The 20,887-nt window shown below is 57.0% G+C and overlaps 1 protein-coding gene across 4 annotated transcripts in view; it reads right to left on the bottom strand.

The window, feature by feature from the left end:
• TERT (telomerase reverse transcriptase) overlaps positions 1–20,887 on the bottom strand; it is a 37,908-nt gene that overhangs the window by 4,933 nt on the left and 12,088 nt on the right. For 2 of the 4 annotated variants that reach the window (XM_078365952.1, XM_035291815.3), the window contains exons 4-13: positions 19,056–19,236; positions 18,238–18,417; positions 17,643–17,798; positions 13,365–13,460; positions 12,476–12,561; positions 9,464–9,577; positions 7,636–7,707; positions 5,409–5,597; positions 1,747–1,873; positions 806–867 (exon numbers count right to left, since the gene is read on the bottom strand). In XM_078365952.1, the coding sequence (XP_078222078.1) occupies positions 806–867; positions 1,747–1,873; positions 5,409–5,597; positions 7,636–7,707; positions 9,464–9,577; positions 12,476–12,561; positions 13,365–13,460; positions 17,643–17,798; positions 18,238–18,417; positions 19,056–19,236 (1,263 nt within the window). Of the gene's footprint in view, positions 1–805; positions 868–1,746; positions 1,874–1,899; positions 2,423–5,408; positions 5,598–7,635; positions 8,246–9,463; positions 9,578–12,475; positions 12,562–13,364; positions 13,461–17,642; positions 17,799–18,237; positions 18,418–19,055; positions 19,237–20,887 lie in introns of those variants that run through there. The other 2 variants (XM_035291816.3, XR_013532715.1) reach the window with 2 other exon arrangements.

Below are 20,887 nucleotides of genomic sequence, written 5' to 3'. Positions count from 1 at the left end.
AGATCATACCAGTCAAACCAGCACTCTGGTCTCAGCCTCTCAGTAACTCTACTGAGCTGGGAAGTCTCCCCACATAGCAATGAGAGAAGCCAGGCCCAGAATGCTTTTACCCGAGGTCTGGGGTCAGCACAGGGCCACGCTCCTGACCTAGGAGGGAAATACCTTGCATGGCCAGGGGCTCTCTTCCAAAGGGAGAAACAACCGCCTCCTGCTAGAGGTTGAGGCATCCATCCCCGGCCTGTGTGGGGGTGCAGCCGGCATGGCTGAAAAGGCTGAGCCCAGCAGATTTGAGTCAGCTGTCCGTGGCACCACCCGGACTGCCACAGCCTCACTGCTGTGAAATAGGAGCCCAGCTCTCCGTTCTCCCACTCCTGTGTCGAAGGAACAGGGTTCCTGGGCCTCCCACGTGCCTGACTCTGTGTTTCGAAGCAGCCGTGGCCCATCATACCTCGGTCTTCTCAGGGCTGCCCTCATCGAGTGACTACCCCAGGCCCCACGTGGGGCGTTCCGGGCCTCCTCTATGATACCCCTTTAATGTCTCTTTACCCCATGCCCCTGCTGCCTAGATGGCCTCCATGAGGTCCCATGGGCAGTGCACAGGCACAGGAGGGACACCTGGGGCCACGTCAGCTCCTACCGCTACTTGGAGACCGAATGGGCACTTCACACAAAGCCGTGCGGACATAGAACCAGGCTGAGGAGGCAGCACTGCTGAAAAGGTAAGATACTCCTTACCCCACCCGTCAGAGGTGAGCAGAGTGGGGAGGGTCTCTGGAGGTTGGGCCCGCGCCCCCTGGTGGCTCACCGGTAAGCCTGCAGCAGGAAGGTCTTGTAGACGTTGGCACACACCGTCTGGAGGCTGTTCACCTAGAGTCACCAAGAAACAGCGAGAAACGGCAGAAACCTCTCTGGAATTTTAAGTTCTTACTTCTTGCTTTATCATCCATTCAAATGGAATAAGAAAGGGGATCACTGTGATAAGAAACCATCACTCTTCCTGATGAAATCTGGCCTGGCCCTCACCAGGCAGCTGTGAACCATGCTGAGGGGAAGCCACAGGGTAGGGGTGGGGGGGTAGAGCGTGTGTGGTCAGAACTCTGGCGTCTGCCTGCCCGAAGATCGGCCAGGACGGGAAGGAACCAGGAGGGAGGGAGTGGATGCAAACGCCCAGATGGGACCATGCCCTCAGCGCCGCAGCTTCGGAGCCTCAGCCCAGCAGGACCTGGGACCCTGTCTCAGGAGGGGTGCTGGTACTGAGGACCAAGCAGGGTGAACATGAGGGGCCCTCGATACACATATGTGCATGCCTGCTACTGCACACCCACATGCACCTCACATGAATGCACACGACTGCACATGCACACGTCAGGCATGCATTCACATGTGCATACTGACACCTGCAACCTCGCACACCTGTGCACATGCCGCCATGCATTCATGCACACACACGCACACGTGCATATGTGCACTCATGTGCAGCCACACCTTCACCTTCAGCCTTGCAGGCACGCTACACATACACACACACACATCAGGTACGCATATGCATGCTCACACCTGCACCCCTGGACACCTGTACACACACTGTCATGCATTCATGTACACACACTCATGTGCACAGGTGCACGCATGTGCAGCCACACTTTCACCTTCAGACTTGCAGGCATGCCACACGCATGCGCATACACTTGTGCAGTTACACACACACCTCCTGAACTCTGAACTCTGTGCTGTCAGTCTGCTCACCTGCAAATCCAGAAAAAGGCTGTGACACTTCAGCCGCAAGACCCCAAAGAGTTTGCGACGCATGCTCCTCCCGGCCTTGAAGCTGCGGTTGAAGGTGAGACTGGCTCTGATGGAGGTCCGGGCATAGCTGAGACAAAGTGGGGATGTCAGACACAGGTCCCAACCCACACCATGCCCCTCTCGCAAAGTTTGATGGGAAGAGCCTCCCTTCCTCCTCCCGCTCCTTGTCCTGCCTGAGGCGTGCACTGCAGCCCAAGGGGGCTGGGTGCCCACTCCACAGATGCAACTTGCTACACCCCCATCTGGACCCTGCACAACCAAACCACCAGGACCTGGTTAGTGGTGCTGAGTGTATCCAAGCCTCACGTGACCGTGCATTCTTCATCTGCCCTCATGAGATCTACACATGATCCAGCCAAAAACACATAATAAAACCATGGAGCCCTGGCTCCCGGTGTCCCTCAAGTATGACTTAGCACCTTCACAGGAGAACACCGAGTCAGGCGTGGGTAATCTCGCTGTGTTTGAGTCTCAGGGGTGGAAGAGCCAGGCAGCACCAGCTACACAGGGCTCCAGCAAGTGCACGTGGCACATGCAGGGTGTCTCCAGAGGGATGGGACGGAGGCAATCCACTGGTGTCCCCTACGGCCACACCGCCGCTCACTCCCGTGTGCATCTGTGTGCAAAGATAAACACGTGGCATCCACAGCAGGCTCCCTGGGTGTGTCCCTTCACATCCAGCTCTGAGCACTTAAATTGAAATAAAGGTTTCGTGCCATTAAACATTCTTCAAACACGTTTAATGGCAGAGTAAGGTCTGTGATACGTAACCCCTGCTTAGCCCTGTACGAGGGCAGGTTCCTAACGTGTTGTGTGAATCCTGCTGCCTGGAGCACTGGAAACGGCAAACAAGACCCGAGACAATGCCTGGTCACTTCAGAAATGGAATTACTGGGAAAACACAGCAGGACACTGTAAGGACTTCCACGAAAACAATCGGCTTTCCAGAAAAGTCTTCCAGCTTGCCTCACCCTGACGGTGGCTCTGAGCAAGCCCAGGAAGGGAGCCAGCATGAGGAGCGGGTCTCGCTGCTGGATTCACACACATTTCTTTGATGCTGGTGGTAGGACTTCCCCAGTGTGCATCAGATGTCTGTTTCTTCTTCCACAGCCGCCCCCAACACGACCTTGGGCTCTGGCTTGCCCCGAGCCTATGGGCCTCACCTGTGTGGAGTCCTCAGGCAGAATGAGAGCCCGGAGCAGGCCAGGCTGCGATCATGTGCACCCCCTGCCAGCTGGGTGACTGAGGGCACCCATTCCCCTGAAGCCTTTCCTCCTCTAGGTCTCATGTCATCAGGAGAACCAAGTGATGATGAGCGTGCGGCACCTTTCAGGGTCCCTTAAGTCACACACACAGATGCTCCAGGGAATGGCCACTTTCACTGTGGCTCAGGCAAGTTAAGTTTCTCTGCAGTGAAAGCAATGCCTGTTTCCTCACTGACTTCACCTGCCTCCCTGTGTGTCCTTCCCCAGCACCAAACTGGGGAAACTTCAACTCCCTTTCCTTTGAGTCTTTTGTTTCTGTGCTAGTGTTGTTTGCATGTAGCTCCTCTTCTACCTCGAATCTGCTCTGGTGTATGTTAGAAAGACGCAACTCACTTGCTTCCAGTGTTCTCACACAAAAACATTAAACACACATGCTTTCTCCATCAGCTGTGCCACGCTCCACATTAGCACACATTATGGGAGAGAGTTCTGTCCATTCATTCTCACACATTCTGTCACCTGAGCTGTGGTTTGGGAGATGAAAATCTGGACAAGAAATTTCCATCTCACCACTCTTCCTTTTTCACTTTTCCCAATCATTTTGCCTGTTTTCTTCTCCCAGATGCCCTTCAAGCCTTAGCTGCATGCTCCAGACACAGAGGATCTGAGTTCCCCCCCGAACGCGATGAACCACTGTCTCCACCGATGAGCTTTCAGGGCCACAGCTGCAAGCAGGCACTCTGACCAAGTGGCCTTTGGGAGCATGGAATGTTCTGGTGTTGAACCCGCATCTGATTCCCTGATGCCCACCTGTCTTGTACCAGTCTCTGTGGCTTTGCCGGTGTGCTCAGAGAGGACTCATTTTCCTGATTCACTCATCCGTCCTTTGTCCTTCAATAACATTCAAGGATGTTTGCCAGAGGCTGGAACCAGGGGTGCCTGTCCTTCAAAATGCCAGTTTCATGGGAAGCAAAATAAGCAGTGGATGGTTCACGGCTGACCGGTATGGCCAGCGCTGCAGAGGTGCCTGGGAGAGGCGCAGAGGTGCTGGGAGCCCAGGAAATCTGAAAATCACCCAAAGCCAGCGGGGGCCAGGATCACGTGAGGTCAGGAAAGGGAGGCAGGGACTGTGGGTGGCACAGGGGACTCACACCCTGGTGGGGAGGGGGCTGCAGGAGGGATGTGCTGGGCACCGTGCACAAGGGTTACCTACACTTGCCGCTCCCCCATCATGAGGGATGTCTGTACCTGCTGTCCCCCCATGAAGGAAACCCCAGGGAGCATTCTGGAAACAGGCAAAGTCCAGACCTGGACTGTTCAACTCAGAATGACTGGACCCCAGTTTAAACCACTGGTTTAGCAAACATCTACTTATTTCTCTTCCCATGAAGCTGTGCCTTTTAGAGGAAGGTGGCCCCATTTCCGGCCTCTAACCCAGCACCAGTGAATTTGATTGAAGGACAGAGGACAGAATAAAGAAAACACCTGTCCACGGATTTGGAATGCTGATACTTTTTGGTTTAAGACAGTCTCACTCTGCTGCCCAGGCTAGTACAGTGGGGTGATCTCGGTTCACTGCACCTCTCCCTCTCAGGCAAGTGATTCTCCTGCCTCCGCCTCCTGCACAGCTGGGACTACAGGTGTGCACCCCCACACCTAGCTAATTTGTTTATTTTTTAGTAGAGATATTGGCCAGGCTGGTCTCAAACTCCTGGCCTCAAGTGATCCAACTGCCTCAGCATCCCAAAATCCTGGGATTATAGGCATGAGCCACCGTGCCCCGCTTGGAATGTTGATTCTTTTTACTCATAAAAGAGACAGCACAGATTTCTGTAGCTATGTTCAGCTTCAGTCCATTTGTGTCTGAGCCTGAGGTGGGGCCATGAACTCTAGGGCTCAAGGAAAATGGAACCCCAGCATTTGGTACAGAGACCCCCAAACACAACAGTCCCATCCCGATGTGTCACACATGATCATGAACTCATGGCATCCTGTGGGCTGTGGATGAGCCTCAGAGTGTGTGTCCTCCTGGTGGAGAGACTCACACCCGACAGGGCCCTACCGTCTCTGGGTTGGAGAGACTCAGGCCCAGCAGGGCCTCACCAGCTCTGGGTTTGAATCCAGACTGCTCTCGGAGGACATAGCACTCCTGGGGCTGGTGCACAATCTCCTTACACCAAAACAGCACAGAAAACTGCTCCCTTTGTGAGCACCCTCACTCCCAGAGAAAGACACATTTCTGCTCAGCCCTGGATGGGAGGAGGGGCACCCTGTGGCCCCTGACCCTTTGGGATTGGCAGGTGCCTGCCTCACATGGAAGCAGCGGTAAACGGGACCACCCTGCAGAATCATCTGCCCCGCCGGGCACAGGCTCTGCTCCCGACCAGGCACACTCACCTAGAGAAGTCGCTCTGCACCTCCAGGGTCCGGGTGTCCAGCAGCAGTCCACACCAGGGGAACAGGCCATGGGCTGGGAGCTGGACAAACACCGCGCTGCCCAAGCCCTCCTCTTCCAAGGGGAAGTTCACCACCGTCTTCCGCAAGTTCACCGCACAGCCATACTCAGGGATACCTTGAACCAGGGTCCTGAAGCAGAGGGGCAATGTCACCCAGGAGGGGCCCTGACGCCCTTGTGAAAACCCTGGAGCAGTGCTGGGGAGTGGGGTGCTGGGCCTGGCAAAGCTCTGAGGAGCCCAGACCCAGCCCTGCCCCGGACTTCAAGGTGCTTGCCCTGTCTCTTGTGCAGGACAGGTAGGTAAGTGCACGCAGGAACCCAGCCTGGACCCAGGACAGCCAGGACTCAGACGGGAGGTGTGGCCCCAGCAGCCTCTGTGATGGTCCATCTCACGTGTCCCCATGACAAGGCCACAGTCCTGTCATGAAGACTCAGCTGTGGTCTGGCATAGACTTAAGATCTGAATAAGAAACCCCCCCACTGCGTCACTCCTCCTCAGCGACTCTGCCGGTCTTCTCCTGGGTGTGTGAAGGCATCTGCTGTGCTTTGGACACAGGAGGGTTCTGAGTTCATGCCCAGGCATGGGACCCAGCTGCGCTGTGAGCTGGGCAACACCAATCACCAGCTTCACATCAAGGAGATTCCTTCACCAGGTCATGAGCCTTGCCCACCCACCTCAGGGAGCCCCCCTGTACCCAGCAGCCTCTGTTCTAGCCCCAGGTGTCCCCCTGCCCTTCCTGCGTCCTCTGCTCTGACCTCAGGTGTCCCCTGCCCTTCCTGCGGCCTCTGCTCTGGCCCCAGGCGTCCCCTGCCATTCCTGTGGCCTCTGCTCTGACCTCAGGTGTCCCCTGCCATTCCTGCGGCCTCTGCTCTGGCCCCAGGCGTCCCCTGCCATTCCTGTGGCCTCTGCTCTGACCTGGGCGTCCCCTGCCCTTCCTGTGGCCTCTGCTCTGACCTCAGGTGTCCCCTGCCCTTCCTGCAGCCTCTGCTCTCGCCCTGGGTATCCCACTGCCCTTTTTGTGGCCTGGACCTGGGACCTTGGCCAGCTGCTCAGTCCCCTTGGTGCCTTCCCAGTTCCCTGCCTGTTACATGGTTGCTGACTCCTCTCCTGGGAGTCCTGCCCTGGGTGGGGCCCCAACGTACACACTGAGCCACCTCCCTGGCCAGTACCCTCAGGAACCTGCCACAAGAGCAGCAGCATCCCCATCTGCTCCGTCCCCTCAGCAGCCTCAGCACTCCTGAGCCCTCAGTCGCCTGGGACCTGGGTCCGTCACGAGTGAATCTTAGTGGATTTAAATGTGTGCAGCCTGCTGTGCTCTGGGCTGCGGTCCTGTTGGTGCTGAAGAACGCGGGGCGCACCCCCTCACCCAGAACAGCCCTGGAGGGTGGTCCAGATGGGTTTTCACAAACACAGCCCAGCCAAGCACCCAAACCACCCCTGGCAGCCACATTTTCTGAGGGTTCTGTTTATGGCTTTCGAGGTTTCTGGTTCCTCGTCACATCGCACTTTAAAGCAAGACCACGGGCTCTGGGGAGGGGTGCCACGCAGGGAGCCCACTCTCAACAATCCCCTGTGCTAAGGCCAGGTTCCCTGTGCCTGATTTTAGTTTGAGCCACAAAAGTCAACTCTGAGATCCGCCCCTGGCCATCTCCACACTTTAGGACAGCACCGCAAGTTGGAATTCTCCGCTGATCCCAAACCACCCCAGGCAGAAACATGACTGCAGCCAACTCGGCGGGCGAGCTCCCTGGCAGCTCCTGCTCCCCACAGGCTCGGGCGCACTCTGCCAAGGAGGCTGCTGTCTCGGCCGCACACAGACCCTGGGGGTCTCATGGGGGCCCCAGGAACCACCACACTTGAAGACTTTCCAAAGAGCAGCAGGAGCGGGGTCACCACCTCTACTCGGTGTGTGCGTAACCCGTGTGCATCTCTGCAGGACCGGGGCCTGCTCTCTCCCATAGGAGGCCCTGCACCCCCAGGCCTGGGGCATAGCCAAGCACCTCTGCTCTTGCGGATCCAGCACTGACAAAGGGAGGACTCGGCAGAGACCACGCTGTGGCAGGACAGCACCACACTGTGGTGCCAGGGGCAGGACACGGTGGGGGTGCTCAGCTCTGCAAACGCCATGGGCCGCAGAGATCTCCAGGGATGCACGACGCGGGCCTCACCTGAGGAAGGCTTTTGCGTGGCTGAGGTGAGGTGTCACCAACAAGAAGTCATCCACCAAACGCAGGAGCAGCCTAGAATAAGGGAAACGCACGGGCGAGGTATACTTCACACTCCGTGTAGTGTTTTTCCTGAGGAACTGAACGTCGAACGACCTACTCAGCAAAACATAGTGACGCTCTCCAAAGCGCTTCAGTAACAAACTTAAACTCCTTCCAACAGACGTGCTCTCCAGTTAACTGTAAGGCGGTTCCTTACTTATGGCAAGAATGTGGTGTTCGGCACCGGCTCGTGCGACTCTGCGTCAGCTGAGGATGAACGGAGGCTGTCAGGTGCGACCTCAATTCTCAGACTCTCAGGGAAAAGCAGCTGAAGATGGCAAAAATGCCAGGCCAGGACCCTCACTCCTTCTGAGCTGTGTGGTGCCCTCGACCAGTGTGACAGCCCAGACCCTGTCCACAGGAAGCTGGGCACAGTGCACCATGTGCAATCTCAGAGTCACCCTCGAGCCCAAGCCTGGTGCCTGCGGCCGTGAACCCAGGCGTCCTGTCCCAGAGGGCTGACCGGTGTGCCGCCAGCTCGAGGACACTTCCCTCCGGGTCCCAGAGCAAGCTGTGTGTACAAGAAATTTTTGTTTCTTTGACATAAACTTATTTCAACCAAGAACTTGAATCTTAATTAAAAAAACCTTAATCCACTGTACATGCTATGATTGGAACCAGAGTTTTAAAAGATACGTAAGAAAAACCCAGAGACTTCCAGAGAAATGGCCCTGTGGCTGCAGGCTGCATGGTGCATCCTTTGCCAGTGAAACTGTCTTGACTATTTTCACTAAAAAAGTCACTGCTGTCAAGGAAAGCAGCTGAGCCGAACCACAGCGAGATGTCCTGGGGTGTAGTCCCCATGAGAGTGGGATGGGCAATGGGCTGAAGACACGCCCAGTCCAGGCCACCCGTCAAGGGCTTGCTGGGTGACCTGGGGCCTTGGGCTGCACCAGACCCGTCTCCCTGAGGACCTCAAGGAACCCAAGTGAATGCCACGGAAGCTGGTGTGTTTCCTCGGTGTTGAGTTCACAAGCTTGTCACACAGGGCAGCGGCCCTCCTACCTGCCGAGCCTTGAGGCCTGCAGACACGGCTGCCAGGCAGATTCCACGTGGGGCCCACGGACCACGCCTGCGCAACCCCTCCCAGGTGGCTTCCCACCAAGGAGGGGCTGCAACCTTGTCTGGTGCCTCAAGATGGAACAGTCATGGCCTCCAGAGTGCCAGAAACATGAACACGGAATGCCCCGAAAGCAAATCAACCATCACCCAAGCCCCCAGGAAAGAGGAGGCCTCACCTATCCTGCTCCATCCTCAACTGTCCTGCCCGCTGTATTCCCACCCGTCCCGCTCCATCCTTACCTGTCCTGCTCCATCCTTACCCGTCCTGCTCCATCCTTACCTGTCCTGCCCGCTGTATTCCCACCTGTCCCGCTCCATCCTTACCTGTCCCGCTCCATCCTCACCTGTCCTGCCCGCTGTATTCCCACCCGTCCTGCTCCATCCTTACCTGTCCTGCTCCATCCTTACCCGTCCTGCTCCATCCTTACCTGTCCTGCCCGCTGTATTCCCACCCGTCCTGCTCCATCCTTACCTGTCCTGCTCCATCCTTACCCGTCCCGCTCCATCCTTACCTGTCCTGCCCGCTGTATTCCCACCTGTCCCGCTCCATCCTTACCTGTCCTGCCCGCTGTATTCCCACCTGTCCCGCTCCTCCATCCCCACCCGTCCCACTCACCCCATCCTCACCCGTCCTGCTCCATTCTCACCCGTCCCGCCCCATCCTCACCCGTCCTGCCGAATCCCGGCAAACAACTTGTTCTCCATGTCACCGTAGAACAGGCTGCAGAGCAGCGTGGACAGGATGGAGCCCTGCGGGATCCCCTGACACTGGACGTAGGACCTGGAGTGGGGAGATAGGCCAGAGTCGGGCAAGGAGTGTGCTGGACTCACACAGACAGCACCCCACACACCAACGTGTCACCATTCTGCAGGCAGGCACCCAGGACGCACACAGTCCCCGCACCCCACTCTCTCGCTGTGAACTGGGATGGCTTGAAGCAGACACAGCCACTGGTGGGACCACATCCTTGTTCCGACGCATCAGCGCTTTCTTTCAAGTGGTTTACATCTTAGTTTATTTACAGAATAGACACTTGACCTGGAAGGAATGCTCACCTGGCCTCATGTCTTTTCGAGGAATGTATCCACAGCGAAAGACTGACAGCCCTACTGTAGCAGCTATGTGCAGATGGATACAACCTTCCCCCAGTTCTATGACCAACAAGACACTCTACAGACAAACAAGGACGCCGAGGGTGTGTTTTCTGACAAACAGCAGAATAGGCCCTCGGAACGTGAAGGTGCGCACAGGAGGCACGCCTGCCACACGACCCTCAGCTGTCCTTGGAGCCCCAAGGACACCCACTCCTATTGCTAAGAGACACTGAGGTCTCCTACAGAGACAAGACCTGTTATTTCTAAAGATGGTCACCTTAAAAACAGGCTTTCTGGCTGGGTGTGGTGGCTCACACCTGTAATCCCAGCACTTTGGGAGGTCAAGGTGGGTGAATCACCTGAGGTCAGGAGATTGAGACCAGCCTGGCCAACATGGTGAAACCCTGTCTCTACTAAAAATAACAAAAATTAGCCAGGCGTGGTGGCAGGTGCATGTAATCTTAGCTACTTGGGAGGCTGAGGCGGGAGAATTGCTGGAACCTGGGAGGCGGAGGTTAGTGAGCTGAGATCATGCCATTGTCCTCCAGCCTGGCAGACAACAGGGACACTCCATCTCAAAAAAAAAAAGGCCTTCCTTGTCAGTGCAGACCTCACACTGATGGGCAGGAGGACTGTACTTTTCACACAGAGGCACCAACTCTAGGGGTCCAGCCAGCCCAGTGTGGCCACGCACGCAGATACGCCCCTGTGGGCGTGCAGGATGGGAAACTCTGTTCTTGGTTTTTGTGGCAACACGTTTTGAAGATGTTTTTGTTCAGAGGGCAAACTGGACCACAATGGGGATGTGAGCTTCGGGCCTGTCTGTGTCCTAGGGACGGGACAGACACAGCCACCTCATCTGTCAGGGCAGGAGGACAGTCACACCTCACATTCCCCCGCCACACACTGATGGTGACTTGATGGATCTTAGTAAAATTCACGGCCAGAAAGGAGTCCTGTGGCAGCCGCTCTGGGGAGTAACTGTTGTTAGATACAGTGAAGCCCAAGTTTCTCTTTAAAGAATCAATATGTCAGTATGTCCAGCTCTCTTATTCTTTAATTCTCAATTTTAAAGTAAACTTCCTTGTACTTCCAATAAACAACGTTCTCTACCCATTTTTATTTTTTTTTTATTAAAGATGGGGTTTCATGATAATGGCCAGGCTGGTCTTGAACTCCTGACCTCAGGTGATCCCCCCACCTCAGCCTCCCAAAGTGCTAGGATTACAGGTGTGAGCCACTGTGCCCGGCTCTACCCGTTCTCATCGGTAGTTCACGTTTGTTCCCCGGCTGACGGCTCTATCCTGCCTCATCCAGGTCACCTGCTCCAGTCACCTGCTCTGACCTGCCTGTAACTGTCCTTCCCGCCGAACCACCCATCCTGCCACTCCAGTTTGGACCCCTGCTCTCTTTAAAACAGCCACTCGGGATTAGCCTAGCTTGTGCAGTCTAACCTAGCCAACAGGGAAACAGCACGGCAGTAGGGGTGACCCCCTCAGGCATAAAACCCCTTTTCCTCCCCTGTCCAAACATGTGGTCAGCATTGCTCCATCCGTGCACCGCACTGTTCTGTAGGAGTAAACTGCCTTGCTGAGAGGACTTATCTTCCAGTGCGATCACTGAAATTTTACTTACAATGCTTTGCCAGTGGCTTCTGTGGCCTGGGTGCCACTTACACACACCTGTATCCCTTGGTCAAAATTCCCTCTGCTGCCATCTGCGATCTGTTTTTTTAAGGTGTGTGCACCACTTAATATTTCTAATTATACTTTAATAAATATAATCGCTTATAACAACATGAGTGATTACTTATAATGCAATAATTTAGTTATATTTTGGAATAAAAGCTTCTGAAGCTGTGCACAGCTGTATGTGTCTGCTGGAGATGATCCCAGAGAGGGGCCTCCACAGTCCAGCCTGACTGTGCTGGCAATTCCTCCATGCTTCTGCTCCCCCTGGGCACACGTGGGGCCACAGGCAGATGCCTGCTGGGAGGTGTGTGGTTTTACTTAAAATCCAGGGGATATGCTGTGGCACTGGGCACATAGGCTGTGTGATGGCGACTCTCTCAGGCCGCCTGCCCACTGGCCCCCAAGAGGAGCAAACTACACGGTCAAGCCCCCACTTTCCAGATGGGAGGTCTAGTCACAGAGAGGAAAGCCCATGCCCTTGCAGGGTCACGTGACAGGGACACGAATAAAAATCAGAAAATATACCCCTGTACCTGGAGAGAGAGAGATACAAGAGTGTGAGCTGGGTCTTCAGCATCAGTAGCAACTTGGAGCTGACACACCTGACCCACACACGCTCCACACCCTCATCCTCAGCACAGGGGCAAATCCGCACCCAGCCTGCCATCCCAGGCCTCACGTGGCCTCTGCTCTGCACCGGCAGCTGCCAGCTGAGCCATGTTCCTGGGGCCTCGGAAGCCTCCGGCCTGGGAGCCAGAGGGGGTGAGGGGGCCAGAAAAGGAGACCACAGTGGCCCCCTGGAGAAGGGCAGTGGGGAACAGAAAGGAGAGGTGGGCAGAAGCCCAACCCAACCGCGTGCCCACCGGCAATGGCACCCATGCTGTCCGACTCACTTGCCCCCAATCCTCACGACGTGGTTGCACATGAAGTGTAGGAAGACATCGAAGAGGCCGCCGCTGGCCTCGTTCAGGGAGGAGCTCTGGGAAAGCAGAGAGGGGACGGGAGTGGGCGGTGGGTGCTGAGACAGGTAGGGCCATGGCCAAGACCCCGAGTCCCTTTCGGGGTCAGTTTTTGTGATGAAGTGCGGGGCTAGGCTGGAATGTAGGGCCACCATGGGCTGGCCAGGCCGAGTATCTGCAGACACACAGGGCCTTAGGTACAGTGTGTGACGAAGAACCTACCCTCTGGGCCACCTGTGTGTCCACTGGGCTCAGACACACACATCCTGCTGCAGCTCAGACAGCAATGGGTCTAGGTCCCAGGATGCCACGCCCCACTCATCCCCACCCTGGGAGCAAAGGAAATCTGCCCAAAGGTCTCTGAGCCTCACTCACTGGACATGACCGTCCCACAATGGAGCAAGGCTAAAGAGGCATCTGCAAAGAGCCACAGAGCCACGTGAGCAGACCCAGCACGGAGAAGTCAGCCCAGCGGGACGCTCCTTCTAAGGAGGGAGACATGCTTCCTCTGGCCTCAAGATCAACACTGACAGAGAAGACGTTTAGCAAATCATGAATAAAGCCACTGTAGAACGGAGAGAGGCCGTGCAGTCAAATGTAAGCAGTTGCCTGAATGCAGCAGCTGCCGCAGCGTGGCACAGCTCAGCGTGGGACGTGGTGGGGATTCCACCAAGGCATGTGGCTCATCAGGACCCCCCGACAGCTCGCTACCCCTCTCCCCCGCCCAGAGTCGACAGTCTGTCTGGTGATGACCCCAGTGACGCCCCCGGTGAGGACCCGCTATTGGGATGGTGTGCCCAACCCTGCGGGGCAGTGCCCAGACCTGCTCGATAACAACGGCATCCCTCAGGGAGCTGGTCTCCTGCAGGTGCGCCACAAACTGCCTCATGTATGGCTGGAGGTCCGTCAGGGTGGAGACCTGCCGGCAGAGGGGAGGGCGTGAGCCACAAATGTCGCCCACCCCGGCCCAGGGCTGGGCACAAGCTTCTTCCAACTAGGACACACGGAGCCACGTCACCTGTGGCCAAGCCCGATGGTGGGAGGAAGCCCAGGAGCCCCCATGGAGCTTCCATGTGGGAAAGGGGACAAATGGGGATGGGGACAAAAAGTAGCTATAAACACCCCAGAATGCCACCTGCTGTCACCACAAACCAGACACCCGATGACCAACAACCACCCACGGTTACCACAACCCAGACCCCCCAACACTGAACACCATCAACAGTCACCACACGCGAGACCCCACCAACCACCATCCAGTCACCACACACCACACCCCACCACTAACCCACCACTCACCACACACCAGACCCCACCACTAACCACCATCCACTCACCACACGCCAGACCCCACCACTAACCACCATCCACACACCACACGCCAGACCCCACCACTAACCAACATCCACACACCACACGCCAGACCCCACCACTAACCAACATCCACACACCACACGCCAGACCCCACCACTAACCACCATCCACACACCACACGCCAGACCCCACCACTAACCAACATCCACACACCACACGCCAGACCCCACCACTAACCACCATCCACTCACCACACACCAGACCCCACCAACCACCATCCAGTCACCACACACCAGACCCCACCACTAACCACCATCCACACACCACACACCAGACCCCAACACTAACCACCATCCACACACCACACGCCAGACCCCAACACTAACCACCATCCACTCACCACACGCCAGACCCCACCACTAACCACCATCCACACACCACACGCCAGACCCCACCACTAACCACCATCCACACACCACACGCCAGACCCCACCACTAACCACCATCCACTCACCACACGCCAGACCCCATCACTAACCACCATCCAGTCACCACACACCAGACCCCACCACTAACCACCATCCACACACCACACGCCAGACCCCAACACTAACCAACCACTCACCACACGCCAGACCCCACCACTAACCACCATCCAGTCACCACACACCAGACCCCACCACTAACCACCATCCACACACCACACACTAGACCCCACCACTAACCAACCACTCACCACACGCCAGACCCCACCACTAACCACCATCCACACACCACACACCAGACCCCACCACTAACCACCATCCAGTCACCACACGCCAGACCCCACCACTAACCACCATCCACACACCATACACCAGACCCCACCACTAACCACCATCCACACACCACACGCCAGACCCCACCACTAACCACCATCCACTCACCACACACCAGACCCCACTAACCACCATCCACACACCACACGCCAGACCCCACCACTAACCACCATCCACACACCACACGCTAGACCCCACCACTAACCAACCACTCACCACACGCCAGACCCCACCACTAACCACCATCCACTTACCACACACCAGACCCCACCACTAACCACCATCCACACATCACACACCAGACCCCACCACTAACCACCATCCACACACCACACGCCAGATCCCACCACTAACCAACCACTCACCACACGCCAGACCCCACCACTAACCACCATCCAGTCACCACACACCAGACCCCACCAACCACCATCCAGTCACCACACACCAGACTGCCCTTATGAGCAGCTAGCCGCACCGCCAGCTGGGGTGTCACTGTCACCCCCTGGAAACTCCCACAACTTTCATAATGCAGGTGTGTGACCCAGCAACCCCACCCCTGGAATTCACCCAGAGGCAAGGGATTTTGACCCCCAGTACACTCCCAGATGCCAGAGCGCTCACAGCAGGCGCAGCTGTGGAATCCACACCCAGAAGCCTCCAGAGCAGCAAGAAGGATACATCCACGTGGCGTGTTCCACAGCTGAGCCACCTGTGGACAGGATACACGGCCACACACACGGCATGGCTGAGGCTTGGACCCCAGAAACCACCTCCCATCTGATCTCACTCATGTGGAGACCTGGAGATTGGAACCAGGGTCACTGTAGGGGCAGCGGCTTCTGCTGGGAGAAGGGGGTCTCCTTGACTCTGGTGACTGTCTACACCTGGGCGCAGGTGGCGGCCATCAGGTTTCCACAAGTCTAAAATTCTGCTGAGTCACACATGAGATTTGCAAATCCCTGCAACAGTCTCAAGAAAAAGCGGGAAGAAAAGGTCCAGGCAGGTTTTCACTCGTATTTCTCCCCAGAGCGAAACCTGAGGACACGTCTCCACCTCTGCATCCCCAGCCTGGCACTGCTTTGGGGGGCTAAGCCCCATACTCCAGCATGCTCATGATCATTGGGTGGGAACCCAAGCCCAGGGCCCCTTGTACCCCGGCTGAACCCCAAGGCCCCGGCCGCCCTGGGAGGAGAGTGTCCGGGGGCAGCGAGGCTTGTGTAGGCCTTCCCATCTCTTGTGGAGCTGGCACAGGCCAGGCTAGAGTCCTGGGGGGTGCCAGGGGCGTCAGGAAGGTACCACCAGCATCCCTCTCCTCCCAAACCCAGCCTGCAGGCTCTGAGGCCCAGCCCTGTGACAGGACAGGGGCACTCGTGCTGGATGGGAGGACCCTGAACACAGAACTCACCACACCAGCACCTGAGGGTGCAAGGACAATGGTGAGCTTCATGCCCAGCAGAGGGAGGGGGAGGCTGAGGGCCACACACACAGCACAGACACACACGTGCACACACCATAATCACGCATGTCAGTAATACACCACACACCACAAACACGCATGTAATATACCACACACGTGCACACGTTGTAAACACACATGTCAGTAATACACCATACACCACAAACATGTCAGTAATATACCACACACACGTGCACACACCGTAAACATGCATGTCAGTAATACACAACACACATGCACACATCATAAACACGCATGTCAGTAATACACCACACACCACAAACATGCATGATAGTAATATACCACATACACCTGACACACCGCAAACATGCATGTCAGTGACACCACATACACGTGCAGACACCACAAACATGCACACACTGCACGTGCACACACTGCAAACATGCATGTCAGTAATATACCACACACCACAAACACGCATGTAATATACCACATACACCTGACACACTGCAAACACGCATGTCAGTGACACACCACAGACACAGACACTGCAAACACACATGTAACACACCACACACCACAGACACAGAGCACTCACACACACGTGTCAGGGACACACACCACACATGTACATCACAGACACGCGTCATACACCACAAACATGCACATCAGTGACACAAGACACACATATGCACACACCACAAACATGCATGTCAGTAATATACTACACAGCACACAGCATGCACACACACGTGTCACAGACATGCCACACATGTAATCACAGGCGCACGTGTCACACACCGCAAACATGCACGTCAGTAATACGCCACACACTCCACAGACATATAGCATGCATACGCATGTGTAGCAGACACACACACCACACATGTATATTACAGACATGTCGGACACACACTTCAAACATGCATGTCAGTGACACATCACACACATGCACACAGCATAAACATACACATCAGTCACACAACACAACAGGGACAGGCACGCGTCACAGACATACACACACCACAAATATGTACATCACAGACATACATATGTACGTCACACACACACGGCAAACATGCATGTCAGTGACATACCACACACATGCATACATGCACACATACCAGAAACATGCGTATCAGAGACCCGCACACACAGCATGGACACGCATGTCAGACACACCGCAAACATGCATGTCAGGGACGCACCACAAGCACACATGCAAACACATGGCAAACATGCACATCAGAGATACACACCACAGACACACATACCAGACACACTGCAAACATGCACGTCAGTGACACACCACAAGCACACATGCAAACACATAGCAAACATGCACATCGGAGACACACACCACAGACACACAATGGGCACACACATGCCACAGACACACTTGTGCCATGGACACACACACACCACACACATCACGGACGTGTAAATCATGGAAGTACCTTACAGAAACACATCACAGACAACTGCATCCTAGACACATCCATATCCCAGAGACACACACATCTGGACACACTGTATCACACAGGAGCCTTACATGGCTCTTGAAGGCCTTGCGGACGTGCCCGTGGGCGGCCTTCTGGAGCACAGCGTACTGCCGCACGCAGTATGTGGCCTGCGGCCTGATGATGCTGGCGATGACCTCCGCGAGCTTGTCCTGGGGGATGGTGTCGTATGCGCCTGTCACGTCCACCTATGTGAGAAAGGAGGCTGATGGTATCCACTCAGTGACGCAGACGACACCTCTGCTCCCAGGTCCTGGCTGTGGCTGCATCCCCCTCTCTCTCTCTGGCCCCCACCCCTCCCGACCCCAAGGGCAAGGTGGGCTGTCTCCTCTCTGAGCCTCAGGACAGGAGGCCCCTGGCTCAGGACTGGGGTTCGAGGCACCAGGGCCTGGTGGCTGAGCCAGTACAGTCCCTTCCCTGATGGTATCTGGTGAGACCTCCCCTGGGAGCAGGAGCCCTAGGGCAGTTGGGGTACAAGGCCTCCACCCCAGGAGCCGATGTGTCCCCAACAGTGACTGCACTCCCTGCGGCCCACCCAGGAGTACCTCCTCCAGCCAACACAGGTGCGAATCAGGCGGCCACTCCCGAGGCCCAGCAGGGCTGCCGACGGGGTTCCCCAGCACTCACCTTGACAAAGTACAGCTCAGGTGGTGGGTCCCGGGCCCGCATGCGCAGCACAAAGTCGCGCCAGGCCCTGTGGATATCGTCCAAGCCCAACACGGAGGCGCCCAGGAGGCTGGGCCGCCGCGCACGCTCATAGTTTAGCAGGCTGAACAGCACCTTCACTCTCGAGGTGGGATGCTCGGCCTGGCAGGGCAGCATGGAGATGGTCAGGAAAGCGGACCCGGCTGGTGCCCTGCCCACCAGAGGGACCCGGGGGAGAGGCAGCCCCACCCCAGCGTCCCCAGCCGCCCAGACCCAGGGCCTTAAACCCCTCACAGCTTCCCAGGCCCCGTCTGAAATGTGCTGCGGGCCCCATGTGTGTTCCACATGGGACCCTCACATGACCCCTCTCTGCCCAGCTCACCCCACACTGAGGGGGTCACTGCAGCCACAGCAGCACAGGGGTGGGTACAGGAGCTGGGGGGCGAGGTCCCAGGGTTCCCAGTGCCCGGTGGGCTCTGGCAGTTGTGGCTTGGTCCCTGGGCCCCACACACACAGAAACACCACAGCAGGACACGGATCTGGGACCTCAGGCCCCACTGCATCTAGGCCCAGGCCCAGGGGCTCCCTGTGGTCCTCAGCCCGTCCCTGCCCCAGGAGCACCCCCTGTGCTGCTTTTCTGACCTCGGCCACCTCACTGTGCCCACCAACGGGCTTGGGCCGAGCTGTGGACCTGGCTGTGACCTGTGGCCCATCCTCCCACCCTTCATCTAAGCAGATACCGAACACGGGGTTCAGACGCATTTCTGTTTAAAAAGGAAACTAAACCAAAGGACGGTCACCCTCTTTTCTCTGCGGAACGTTCTGGCTCCCACGACGTAGTCCATGTTCACAATAGGCCGCAGCCCGTCAGGCTTGGGGATGAAGCGGAGCCTGGATGTCGGCAGAGCTAGCCTGGCTTCCTGCCGCCGCCTGACCTCCGTGTCTGACAGCTCCCGAAGCTGCACCCTCTGCAAGTGCTGTCTGCAACAGAGAGTGGGATGCAGGGTGCTGCGCTCAGTGATGGAGCCACGGACACACCGGGATGCAGGGTCCTGCTCTCAGTGATGGTGTCACTGACACACCGGGATGCAGGGTCCTGCTGTCAGTGACAGTGTCACTGACACACCGGGATGCAGGTCTTGCTCTCAGTGACGGTGCCACGGACACACCGGGATGCAGGGTCCTGCTCTCAGTGATGGTGTCACTGACACACCGGGATGCAGGGTCCTGCTCTCAGTGACGGTGTCACTGACACACCGGGATGCAGGGTCCTGCTCTCAGTGACGGTGCCACTGACACACCGGGATGCAGGATGCTGCGCTCAGTGACGGAGCCACGGACACACTGGGATGCAGGGTCCTGCTCTCAGTGACGGTGTCACTGACACACCGGGATGCAGGGTCCTGCTCTCAGTGACGGTGCCACAGACACACCGGGATGCAGGGTCCTGCTCTCAGTGACGGTGCCACGGACACACCGGGATGCAGGGTCCTGCGCTCAGTGACGGTGCCACGGACACACTGGGATGCAGGGTCCTGCTCTCAGTGACGGTGTCACTGACACACTGGGATGCAGGGTCCTGCTCTCAGTGACGGTGTCACTGACACACCGGGATGCAGGGTGCTGCGCTCAGTGACGGTGCCACGGACACACCGGGATGCAGGTCCTGCTCTCAGTGACGGTGCCACGGACACACCGGGATGCAGGTCCTGCTCTCAGTGACGGTGCCACTGACACACCGGGATGCAGGGTGCTGCGCTCAGTGACGGTGCCACGGACACACCGGGATGCAGGTCCTGCGCTCAGTGACGGTGCCACTGACACACCGGGATGCAGGTCCTGCGCTCAGTGACGGTGCCACTGACACACCGGGATGCAGGTCCTGCGCTCAGTGACGGTGCCACTGACACACCGGGATGCAGGGTGCTGCGCTCAGTGACGGTGCCACTGACACACCGGGATGCAGGGTCCTGCGCTCAGTGACGGTGTCACTGACACACCGGGATGCAGGGTGCTGCGCTCAGTGATGGTGTCACTGACACACCGGGATGCAGGGTCCTGCGCTCAGTGAGGGTGTCAATGACACACCGGGATGCAGGTCCTGCTCTCAGTGACGGTGTCCTGGTGTGGCGCTCAGTGTCACTGAGACACTGGGGTGTAGGGTGAAGTCCTACAGGGCCATGGGGTGTCCCTTATCGCTGTGCTGAGGCACAGGATCCGAGAAATAAAGAGACAGGACACAGAAGGACAAAGAAAGCACAGCTGGGCTCGGGGGGCCACACCACCTACCAGCAGAGACAGGTGAGGCCCCGAACGCCCAGAAGCGTCTCTACTTATTGGGTATAGGTTAGGGGGCAGGGTCGTGAGTGAGGTCATCTAAAGGATAGTGATAGGGTCAACATTCACGTGAGCGATAAGCACGGGGCCCACCCCCATCAGGTCACCCAGGAGGTGGGCGGTGTGCAGTCAGGAGGGGGCAGTGAGCAACATCTCTTACCTGGGGGCAGGCTACTTCTAAGGATGTCTGCGGAGGCTGCTGAGTCAGCACAGGAGCCACAGAGCTCACCGGGTGTCTGCCGCCCCCTGCTGGCAGCTCCCAGTGATTTCTGCAGGAGGCTGCTGAGTCAGCACA

Source organism: Callithrix jacchus, chromosome 2 (assembly GCF_049354715.1).
Source record: "Callithrix jacchus isolate 240 chromosome 2, calJac240_pri, whole genome shotgun sequence".
Classification (NCBI taxonomy): Eukaryota; Metazoa; Chordata; class Mammalia; order Primates; family Cebidae; genus Callithrix; species Callithrix jacchus.
The sequence above is the reverse complement of the archived record's forward strand: the minus strand, read 5'-3'. Positions and strand labels throughout refer to the sequence as shown.